Source organism: Nothoprocta perdicaria, unplaced genomic scaffold (assembly GCF_003342845.1).
Source record: "Nothoprocta perdicaria isolate Ctin4 unplaced genomic scaffold, notPer1 scaffold_772, whole genome shotgun sequence".
Taxonomy (NCBI): Eukaryota; Metazoa; Chordata; class Aves; order Tinamiformes; family Tinamidae; genus Nothoprocta; species Nothoprocta perdicaria.
In genome coordinates, this window is record NW_020456057.1 from 4340 (window position 1) to 16811 (window position 12472).

The 12472-nt window shown below is 47.8% G+C and overlaps 1 protein-coding gene across 1 annotated transcript; it reads left to right on the forward strand.

Annotated features, from left to right (window-relative positions):
- Positions 1-10735: 10735 nt before the first annotated feature.
- Positions 10736-11671, forward strand: LOC112957872 (olfactory receptor 14A16-like). Its single transcript, XM_026051631.1, has one exon. The coding sequence runs from the start codon at positions 10736-10738 to the stop codon at positions 11669-11671; it is 936 nt and encodes a 311-aa protein (XP_025907416.1).
- Positions 11672-12472: the final 801 nt, after the last annotated feature.

Here is a 12472-nt window from a genome sequence, read left to right on the forward strand (position 1 = left end):
CTGCAGGCAGCCTGGTGCTCCAGTCCCTTCATTGTCTTCATTGCTCTGTGCTGGACCCTGCCTAGAGGTTCCCCATCCCTGTGGYACTGAGGAGCCCAGAGCTGCTCMSCAGCCTGCAGGTGTGGGMTGAGCAGAGCTGAGCAGAGGGGCAGGATCCCCTCCCTGCACCTGCTGGCAACTCTCCTCCTGATGCAGCCAGGATCCCATTGGCCACGAGGGCACTGCTGCCTCCTGGTGAACTTGGTGTCAACCAGGACTCCCAGGTCCTTCTCTGTGGAGCTGTTCTCCAGCAGCTTTCCCCCTCGGAGAGACTGAAAACTCTATTGTACCTGGCGTTTTTATTGGAAAAGCATTTTCTTTTTCAGAGGTGTAAAGCTTGGCAACAGGGCAATATTCTAATGATTACGAAGAAGCATGCTGAAGATCATGGCCTCCTGTTTAATCATGTACACGTCTTGGTGTCCTCACCTGGAGCCCAAGACCACAAAACTAGTGATGAGCTTCTAACAACCCTCCAGGAACTTGCTAGGTAAGAAGGGGCATTAAAATACTGCACTGAAGAAACTATTTGTCCTTAGGACTTCAGAGTGGTAATATATGCTTTGATGTCTACAAAGGCTTCTAATCTTGTTGTGTAGAAATTTCCTAGATTTATGGTCATGTTCACTATATGAACCTTTGCTGTGTTTTTCATTTCCAGGGCTTTTTTTTAAACTGTGTTACAGAAAAAGGAAGGAGATGTCTCATCTGTATGATGTAGTAAGTAGGAGTATGGTGACTGCAGCTCGCTAGCTGTTTTTGCTCCGATGTAAATGGCTGTCAGAGTGACTTAAATAGTAATGATATTTTAATAACTCCTGTTTTACATTCACACTCAAGAGTATTTTAGTATTTGCAGTAAATAAAAAGGTTTTGTCATGTTTGCTTATAAAAGAAATATAAATTACTTGGCTAGATTCCTTAGCCAACTTATAAATATGGAACTGCATATATAATCTGGGCGACTGAGTTAGGAGATTCAAAATTAACAAGTAGGTTTGGTAAGGAAGAGAACTCCTCATTTATTGCCAAAGAACACCTCCATTTGTCCTGTCCCTGGAATCTCACCACTATCTTTCCTCTGTAGATTGCTGTCTGCAAATTTAGTGAATTTTGGCTTTCTATGGTCTAAGCCCATAATGACTTGAGCAAACAGACTATGATCAGAATAGGCCTTTTGGAAAACTCGCTAATTGTCTTGAGTTAGGATTCTCTATGTAAAAGAAAAGCTAGAATAAATATCATAAAAGATTGAAGAAACAACCAACTGGCTGTTGGTTATCCATCCTAAGTATGTAGTTAAAAACAGCCAAGCTGTGGTTCGTATTTCATAAAGGGCAGAGATAAAACTCTTACTTTTGCAAAGCCACAGAGCTCCTTGGATTTTATGACTATTTTTTTCTTAGCATTTGCCATGCGAGGTGGAAATAGAAGAGCAAATCTATTCTGTGACAGCCTCTGCTGGTCGATATTGTCTGCTTATTTTGAGGACTAGAAATGCTCCTTTGCTTGTAATTGTGAGGTGCACGTAGTCCTTCCTGAATCGCTGTTTCACAGAATTGCAAGAGTAAGTCAGCTTTCCATGGATGTGCAATTTCTGAGAGTTGAAACATATGCGTAAATGAAGGATTCCTTCGCCTTAGATATGTTAGCAATGTTATAAAACTGCTGCGCATACGTATCTGATAGTAGTGTTTTAAAATTCACATGTATTGGTCAACTTATAGCTTTCCAGAAGACTTTATTTAGTGAGGAATGATGAACAGAGAGGCAGGAGTGCATGTAGCCAAATCAGTGCTTATGTAATGGGAGAAGAGGGAAGTTGTTAGAAGTGGCTGTAGAAAGAGAGTCTAGAGAATGTAGGCCACATTTCAGTTCAGTTCAAAGCACAGTTCAGTGCTTTGGAAGACAGGTCTCTAGAAGAGTGGGCTTTTATTCGTTCTGTCTGTTGTTCTGTCTGTCTGTCTGTTTTTCATTAACCTGCCTGAAGTAATCGTGACTGGAAAGTGGAGCAGTCTTTGAGAGGTCTCATTCATTCATAGTTTATGTGTGACCCAGAGACTGACGTGTGTGTGACCAGAGATGATTTGCAAGGTTCTTGCTTGGAGCTTTCTGCAAGACCTTGCACAACAATAACCCCTACCTAAATGTAAATATAACACTAAACCCTAACTGTAATCCCTGGCATATAACCCCTAACCTAACATAACCCTAACTCTAGCCATAACTCTAAGCCTGACCTCTAACCTGAATCCTAAGCTCCAACCCTAACCTAATCCTTAAGACTAAGCCTAACTCTGAGTCCTACTGTAACTCTAGTTGCTAACACTAACCTGATGCATAAACCGTAACCTAGACCCTAACCCTAAATGTATAACCCTCAGCCTAAATTGACCCTAACCCTAAATGCATGTCTAATCCTACGCTTTTCCAATTTTATGTCTAACCCTAAATGTCATGTCTAACAGCAACCCAAACCATTCCCTAATGGGAAGCCTTATTCCTTAACTCTAATGCTACTGCTGCCTGCTAACACCAGCCCAAATGCTGTACTTAACCCTAGCCTCACCTTAACACTAACAGCACGCCTAATTCTAAATGGCGTGTCTGACTCTAAAATGTAACCCTAACTCTAAATGTTTAACCCTAACACTGATCATTACCAACACTAACCATAAGAAATCCTAAACCTTACCCAAAATCCTAACCCTATACCTAGTCCTGACTCAAGCGTTAACTTAATCTGGACCCTAACTTAAATGGTGTATCTAAAGCTAACCCTAACAAAAAACGCCAAACCCTAAATATAATTCAAACCCAAACTCTAAATGTCTAATGCTATAACACACAGGAAACCCTAAAACCTAACCCCTAACCAAAACACTGCCCCTAATCCCTACCCTTACTGTAGCCGTATGTGGCATAACTTTATAACACTACTCCCAACCCCTCACCCTCATTCCTAATGCTAACCCTGAATGCCCAGCCTGAATGCTAAACACTGACCCTAACCAAAAGCCAACCCTTCCCTAACACTAAATAACACTGTAAATGTTGTGTCTAACCCCTTTTGCAAAACTTTCATCAACCCTAATCCCTAACTCTGTTCCAAACGCTAACCAGCCGTAGTCCTAACCTAGCCCTAAATGGCTGACCCTCAAGGGCATGGAGAACTCTAACCCTGTCCTTAACCATACCGCTAACCCTGTCTTTACCTCTTAACCCTAACACCTTGAACTAGCCCTAATCCAAGCCCTAGCCTTTAATGGTGAGTATAACCCTAACCTTATCCATACCATAAACCTATCCCTAATTCTTAACACTAACTCTTAACTCTATAACTAAGCCTAAACCCAGACCCTAACTGAAACTCTAACCCTTTACCCTATCCCTAACCCTTCAAAACCCTAAGCCGAAATGTCTAAACCTCCATACCCTAACAATACACCTAATTCCAACCTACTGTAACCCTAAATATGTTACGCTAACCATTACCAACCCTAAGCCTAACGTTCACCCTATACCGAATTCTAATCTGAACTTAACCCTAAATGATACGTTTAACTCTAAACCCATCCTCTACCCTAAACCCAATCTCTAACGCTAACCCTGACCCTATGTGTCTTGACCATAATCTAACCCTTTCCCTAAAAGGCATGATGGAAGCATCATAAGGCTTTTATTTTTATTTTTATTTTTATTTTTATTTTTATTTTTATTTTTATTTTTATTTTTATTTTTATTTTTATTTTTATTTTTATTTTTATTTTTATTTTTATTTTTATTTTTATTTTTATTTTTATTTTTCCTTCTTTCTGGAGCAAAGACTATGATCTATATGCTAGAGTAAAACCAGAATGCAGTGAAACATTAATGCATATCCATGATATATTGTATTAATTTTACAATTCTAATTTGTTTGTTGCATTTCATTAAGGGCAGGGGTAAAATTCTTCCACAAACTCACAGTCCTCCTTGGATTCTGATGGCTGTGTTTTGCCTAGAATTTGCCATGTGATGTAGAAGAGCAAATCTATTCTGTGGCACCTTCTGGTGGTCGATATTGTGTGCTTATTTTGAAGACTAGAAATGCTCCTTTGGTTTTTATTTTGAGGTCAGTGTAGTCCTTCCTGAATCATGATTTCGCAGAACTGCAAGAGAAAGTCAAGGCAGTCTTCCATGGCTGTGCATTTCCTAGGAGCTGAAACTTATGCGTAAATGAAGAACTTCTTCACCATGAACTATCTGTCACTGATGTTTTAAAATGCACATTTATTGGGCAACTTACAGCATACCAGAGGGCTGTATTTGTTGTGGCACAATAAATACAGCGGCAAGAGTCTGTGCAGTGCTAGAGTGCATGCAGCCAACTGAGTGGAGGGCAGATCTCTAAAAAGAGTTGGATTTAATTATTTTTTTGATATTGCTGTGAGCTTTCTCAAAAAGTGATGTGAATAGAAAGCATGTACATGTACATGCACTTTTCTTTTTAGGCGTTGACCTTCGCTCTGTGGCATTTGGTGAGGTGCTGTGTAGTCTGCTTGAGGAGCATGACCCTCAGCTGGTGTAATGAGTTCCTGTTTAAGGCTGAGAACTGTCCTGCTCAGCCTGAAGAAAAGAAGGCTGAGGGAGGATTTGATAAGAGTATATAACTACCTAAGGAGAGAGAGGGAGGAGGATGGGGCAGCCTCTTTTCAGTGGTGGCCACTGATAGAATCAGAGAAACCGACAACAAACTGAAGCACCAAAAGTTCTGCAGGAACTTAAGGAAAAAATTCTTAACAGTGAAGGTGACAGAGCCCTGAAACAGGCTGCCCAGAGAGGCTGTGAAGTCTGCTTCCCTGGAGATCTTCAAAACCCACCTGGATGCCATCCTGTGCCGCCTGCTCTAGGTGACCCTGCTGGAGCAGGCAGGTTGGACTAGATGTCTAGAGGTTCCAACCTTAAGGCTTCTATGATTCTAATCTGTGTTGGTACCTGGGGTTATTCCTCCTCAGGTGCAGGACCCTGCACTTGTCCTGGTTGAACCTCCTGAGGTTCCTCTCGGCCCAACTCTCCAGCCTGTCCAGGTCCCTCTGAATGGCCACACAGCCCTCTGGAGTGCTGGCCACTCCACCCAGCTTGGGATCATCTGCAAACTTGCTCAGGGTGCACTCTGTGCCCTCATGCAAGTCATTGATGAACAGGTTGGACAGCACCAGGCCCCAGTACTGACCCCCGGGAAACACCACTAGCTGCAGGCCTCCAACTGGCCTCGCCCCATTTATCACCACCGTCGGAGCTCTGCCATCCATCCAACCCTCAATTCACCCCGTTGTCCGCTCAGCTAACCCTGCACATCCTAAGCTTCCCCATGAGGATATTATGGGAGATGGTCATGATCCACATGAAGAAAGGCGCTTCCTCCATGAAAGGAAGAGGTGGAGCGGGCTAGGAAGAAGCAGGAAGGGGAGAAAGGGATCGGGGCAAAGGCAGAGGGGAGGTGCGTGAGGAATACGCATGGAGTGGGGGAAGGTGGCAAGGCAAAGGGATAGGTGGAGCAGGCCAGGAAGAAGCCTGGAGGTGTGGAAGGGGAGAGGAAAAGGGAGAGGTGGAACAGGTGAGGAAGAAGCAAGGAGGAGGGAAAATGAAAGAAAACTGAAATAAACTACCTCCAACCCAACCTATACCTAAACCTAATCCTAACCACAATCCCAGCCCTCAGCTGAACCCTTAATTTATACCCTAGTCTTAATCTCAACTTTAACCATCACTCTAAAGCCTAACCTTTACCCTTAACATAATCCTACATTTACCCTAACGTAACACTTAACCTAAACATAATCCTAACCCCTTGCCCTAATAATTCTTATAACCGTAAATTTCTAAGATGGTCTCTAAAGTAAAACTAAGCAGTGCACACCTGCACACACCAGTACATCCCAATACAGCTCAGAACACATGAATACATACCAATATAGACTAGCTCACGCCAGTGCACACTTGTACAAAGCAGTAGAAACTAGCACACAGCAGTGTATACACTGGTGTGCGCCGGCGTGTACTGCTGTTTGCTTGTGTGTATTGACAAGCACTGGTATGTTCTGCTCTGTGCTGGTGTGTACTGGTGTGCGGTGATGTGTGCTGGTGTGTACTGCTATGCTCTGGTGAGCACTGGTGTGATGTGTGTAGTGGTTTGTACCTGCCTGTACTGGTGTGTACTGTTGGTGCTGCTTTTCTCTCATGCATACAGGATTGTACTGGTGTGTTCTCATGTGTACAGGTGTATAATGGTGTGTGCAGGTGTGTACTGGTGAGCTCTGGTGTGCACTGCTATGTACTGGTGTGTAGTGGTTTGCACAGGTGTGGCCCCATGTTGCTTGGTGTGCGCTGTTGTGTACTGTTGTGAACAGGTCTGTAGTGGTGTGCACAGGTGCACAGGTGTTTATTGGTGTGGATGCTGGAGTGCGCCGGTCTTTGCAGGGGTGTGCTGGTGTGCACTGGTGTGTGCTGGTGTGTACTGGGGTGTAATGATCTGTACTGGTGTGTTCTGATGTGCACTGTTAACACTGGCGTGTGCTAGGGACTATTGCTCTATAGTGGTGTGTGCTGCTCTGTGCTGGCATCTGCTTGTGTGTACTGGTGTGTGGGGGTCTGTACAGGTGTGTGCTGGTGTTTCCTGGCCTGTACTGGTGTGCACTGGTGTGTGCTGATGTCACCCGTGTGTCCTGGGGAGCACACAGCACCAGAGCTCTGCGCCACAACCACTGCTGCATGTCCTCCCCCTGCCTGTCCACGCAGCTCGGCCAACACTGACCCTCTCTAGCACAGCCCAGCCCCTGCCCAGCCCTCCCCAGCTGCCCTGCCCTCTCGCCAGCCCAACCAGCAGAGCAGCCCAGGCGGGAGGTGGCCCCGCAGCAATGGCCACCGCAGGGGGCAGCAGAGCTGGGGACATTCGCCCCACAGCCCAAGCTCCAGGGTAGCGAGCTGTGTGTGTCAGAAGGCCCATCAGCCTCCATGCTGCAACTGGCCTCAGGGCATCAGTGACACTCGCTGTCCCTTCTTTTGCTGTCCAGGAGATTCCCAAATCTCAGGCTGCCTGCAGACCCCCTTACCAGCCCCTCTCTCCAGCACTACTGCTCCTTTCCTCTTCTCCAGGTGTATCCTTGGTCCCCCAAGAGTCTTTCTGCAGGTGGGACATTGGTGCTGGTCCACCTGGCCGCAGGGCCCCAGGTGGCTGCTGCTGCTCTGCGGAGCAATTGCCTGTTTCCCTATAGGGCCTCAAGGGGACCTCACACTGTCCATGGTGATTGCAGACCCAGTTGGACAGGCACCACTGCACCTCACAATGCTTCCAAGGGGTCTGTGCCCTTGTACAAAGATCTGAGCAATCACTGGGCTTTTCAAATGGCTCAGGATATGTTTGAGTTTGCCCCAAGACCGGCCCATGAGAGTGAAGGTGACAGGAATGACTGTGCAGGGACCCTTTTCTGTGCCTGCAGGGTCCCCTCTCCCACCTGTGGGAGTGCAGAGTTCTCCCTCACTTGGACATTCGTTGGATTTGCCCTGTACCTTTGGGTGACTCCACTTGAGTTTGTGAAGCTTGATTCAAAGCCCACCCTGAGGCACATGGTACCCTTGGAGACACCTTGTGGGATTTTGCCCTAAAACAACTCAAAAGGGACATGGCTTCCCATTGAACCCATGCTGTGTGTCCTGGAGGAGACACTTGGGTATGCTGAACAATGCAGGCATCTGTCTTGGCCATGCAGCCTATGTCACCAAATCAGAAAACTGCACTGAATTATATTAGCATTGTACACTGTAATGATCTGCCTGGGTCTCTGCTTTATACTGCATGGTGGTCCTGTATTAGTGCAAGGGGTCATTGGAGATGACTGTGGACGTTCCCCACCTGGCCTTCTCCTGAAGATCTATGACGATGCTGGTCTCTCATTTGCTCCATCAGAGCCAGCAAACAAAGGCACCTTTGTGGTATCCCCTCTGTCTCTTCAAGCAGGTGTTTGGGTGTTGTCCGCTGACTCGCATCCTTCATCATCAGTGATTACAAGAGGAGCTTAGAGAAGCTGCTCCCATGCACATGTCAGTGCTGTGCACACTTCAGTGGAAGTGAGCAGCATCCCATCTTCTGTGTGTTTGTGCAGTTCACAGGAGGAATGTGAAAGCCATCCCAGACCAGGGGCTTCTGAACCAGCAAGGAATGCTCAGATTGACTCATCTGAATTCATGAGCTTCCTTTTTGCCCCTTTTCTGGGTGTCCTGCCTCATAGGTGCTTCCTAACTAGGGCCTTTCAGAGTGAGACATTTCTAACTTGCAGAGATTGTCATCCTCTGATGAAACAGACTGCAATTTTGGAATCCATCTTTCTCTACTCATTAGGACAGGACCACAGGTGTGATTCTTTTAGTTTCCTTCATGCCCATTTCCCAGGAGGAGGTAACACAAGGGAGAGGGCAATTGTGAGTTCAGCTTGGCCTCTGCTCCTGAGCGGGGCCAGGCTCCTGGGACGGAGGCAGCTCGTGGCAGCCTGTGAGCCCTGCGCAGAGACACTGTGTGCAGGAGCAGCTGCTGTGCCAAGAGCAGCAGGGCTGCGGGCACTGCCTGCTGCTGCGCACAGCAGAGGAGAGAAGGCAGCGAGAGGTGAAGGGCAGTGTGGAGCGGGAGCACAGAGAGCTCGTGGTGGGAGGAATCTTGCCAGCACTTGGCACGGTGAGTCTCTGTCTGCAGGACCTGGCTCCTGACTTTGCTGGAGGATGTGCTCAACCGAGCCCTGTTTTGGGGGGATTTATTCCTTTTTTAAGGCTCCCTCTCCTGATTCGAGCAGTGCAGAGGAGGAGATGCTTCAGAGCAGGGATTCCTACCACACTGTCCCAGGGACAGAGCATCCTCCTAGCTTCACCCATGGCAGCTGCGGGGATGTGAAGCTCGCGTGTGCACAGTGTCCTGCCTGAGCTCTAATCCAGAGCCGTGTCCCTGCACCCAATGGTGCTGTGTGCCCGGGGCAGTGACTGTGCCGCCTGTGCGGGTCAGCACTCAGCCTGCACGGGAGCTCCCAGGACACTGTGGGGAGAAGCTCTGGGTGAGAGGGTCGACCCCTGTCAGGGCAGGATCCTGTTGGTGCTGAGAGGCTGCTGCGTGGGTCAGGGCTGCCCACAGCTCTAGCTCACCAGGAGGGCATTTTGAGAGTGGAGTTTTCCACTCCTGTAGACTTGTGTCTGCATGGTGGGGAAAGAAATTCAGCAGAAGGGTTTAAGAAAGAGGAACATGATCTTCCCCACCACTGTGAAAGTTGGAGAGGTTTGCCAGGAACCTCAAGTGCCTTCAGCAATTCTCAGCCTGCAGACAGCACCAACACCCCCTTGCCACTCTCACCAGAGACTCTCTGATGTGGCAAGAGGAACCTGCTGCCAAAACCTCCTCCAGGTTGGGATGCAGGAATTTCTTTGTCTTTCCCTACAAAGCAGACATTTACCCCTCCACCTGCACCCTTCACCCATGCTCTGGTATCCAGCAGAGCCTCTGCCTCCAGGCGCTGGAATGGAGGACACAAGGATTTTTTTTGGCAGCCAGAGCCCCAAAAGAGGAGAGCAGCAGCTCTCCTGCAAGCTGCCCATTTCCTAAACCAAGGCAAATGGACTGAGGACAACCCCACAGTGATGTCTCCATGTGGGAGCTGGTGTGCACAGTTGGGTTAGGGAAAACTGTCCACAGTGTGCCTCTCTGCTGCTGCCTTTGCCAGCCCAGGCAGAAGCACCAAGGTGTTGCTGCTGGTTTCCCTCCCAGGCTGGGATGCCCTTGTTCCTGTTCTTGGGCTTTTTGGGGAGGTAATTTGCAGCTTGAGAGTCTGACCCAGACCCTTGGTTCCTGCTGCAGAGGTGCCTTCCAATGCAGGGAGAGGACAAGGATCCCTTCTTGCCCTTGGGGCTCAAAGCAGCACAGTCTGTGGGTCAGGGAAAGGAGTTGATCATGTTTTCAGGAGATGCCACCTGTAAGTCCCTTGGCCCTGCTGGGCTCTGCTGCTAGGATGTGTGTTGTCCTGCAGTGGGGCACAGCTCTTCCTTAGGACATTTGTGGTGGCTGAATGTGCCATGTAAAAGCCCCAGTGGTCCCAAGGAAACAGAGATCCTGCTGAGGGTGGCTGTATGTGATCAGTTGGTCTAAACATTATGTGGCTTTGAGTAGAAACTGAGTCCTGAATTATTTGTCCCTTTCTGAACCACGATACTGGGTCCTTGTTCTGATCATCAGAGCCACGTGCTTTGTTGCACTCTCTGCATCACTCTTGGGACATCAGAGCTGAGAAAGAAAGGTGAGTTAGGAGAGCAGTGTGTTGCTAGAGGAGACCAGTATCAACACAGGCAATGGATGCTCAGGAGTGTGACAAAGCTAGAGAGGTATTTGTTTCTGTGGCCACAATACCTCATAACTGAAAATATTTAACTGCCCCTATATATTATAACGGCACTAACCTCTTCGGAGTCAATGGGCAGAACTTCCTGCTACTCATGGTAAACTCAGCCAGTATGAGCTGGAACTCCAGACAGGGAGATGAACTAAGGTCTTGCCAAGAAGGCATGTGTGTCCACATAAGCAGAAGGTGTGAGAAAGCCAAAGAGTTTACATAAGAAAGGTGTCTCCTGACTTGTCACTATCTTTTCTTCTTTCCACAGTCCCCAAATGCCTGGAGAGGTGAAAATGTCCAACAGCAGCTCCTTCAATGATTTCCTCCTCCAGGCATTCACAGACAGGCGGGAGCTGCAGCTCTTGYACTTCTCCCTCTTCCTGGGCATCTACCTGGCTGCCCTCATGGGCAACGGCCTCATCATCACAGCCATAGCCTGTGACCACCACCTCCACACCCCCATGTACTTCTTCCTCCTCAACCTCTCCCTCTTTGACCTTGGCTGCATCTCCACCACTGTCCCCAAATCCATAGCCAATTCCCTCTGGGATACCAGGGGCATTTCCTTTGTGGCATGTGCTGCCCAGGTCTTCCTGTTGGTCTTCTTCTTTGGAGGGGAGTTTTCTCTCCTCACAGTCATGGCCTATGACCGCTTTGTGGCCATCTGCAGACCMCTGCACTATGGSASCCTCCTGGRCARCAGAGCTTGTGTCCAAATGGCAGCAGCTGCCTGGGCCAGTGGCTTTCTCAATGCTCTCCTGCAGACCGTGAACACCTTTTCCATTCCACTGTGTAAAGGCAATGAGGTGGATCAGTTCTTCTGTGAGATCCCCCAGATCCTCAAGCTAACCTGCTCACACTCCTACCTCAGGGAATTCAAGGTTACTGTGATTGCTGCCTGTTTAACGTTTGGATGTTTCATTTTCATTGTGGTGTCCTACGTGCAGATCTTCAGAGCTGCACTGAGGATGCCCTCTGAGCCGGGCCGACACAAAGCCTTCTCCATGTGCCTCCCGCACCTGGCCGTGGTCTCCCTCTTTGTCAGCACTGTATTTTTTGCCTACCTGAAGCCACCCTCGATCTCCTCCCCAGTTCTAGATCTAGTAGTGACTGTTCTGTATTCGGTGGTGCCTCCAGTACTGAACCCCCTCATCTACAGCATGAGGAATAAGGAACTCAAGATTGCCCTAAGGAAAGGGATTTCTTACACCTTTTTTCAGCCATGGTAACATTTCCATGTCTCTCCACAAATGACTTCTTCTGTATCCGTAAGTGGACTGAGCATTGTTCCTTCATGTTCTGTTTATTATGACTTTCCTTTCTTTTTTTTTGTAGTATATTTGTAGTATATAAATTATCATGTTTTTTTCTGAAGTACTTGAATTCATTCCACTCTTACTGAGACTGCTCGTTCTTCCCTGGTACCTTAAACTGTATTAAATCCTGTATATACAATTGGGCCCCTTCACTGTGTCTCTGTAATAAAATAGGTTCTACCCTCTGCATCCTTTCTTGTAAAGCTGGTGTCAAGAATATTCCTAGGAATTTGCACCTCAGAAGGGCCTACTGAAGAGGCTTCTTCACGAGTTCCAGGGCAAAAAACTCCTAATTGTGCAATGCTCTCTTTAGAGACCAAGAGTTGCATTTGGGATTTCTCCAGAGTTGTTAGCCATGTCTAACCCCGAGGCCCCGAGTCATGGCACATGACTACTTGCGACAGTCTCCCTTATGACAAGACTGGTGGCAGACACCCACAGAGGGGCCCTTGCAAGGAAAGAGAGGGAKTTGCAAGAGAAGTTCATGACGCTGGTCTGGATCCAAGGAGACACTTGACCCTAGCCTGGGGAGGAGCGAGGAGATGGGCAATGGCCCCGCAGGCAGGCCAGGGCTCCCGCACGAGCTCTGCCCAAGGGGTCCCAAGAAAGCAGTGGTCATTATCCCTTCTGTCTAGATTGATTCAATGGTGCTGCTTTCTGTGGAGAGTTCTGAAATGGAGGGTACATCAAAAAGAACTCTCCATAACTCTAGAA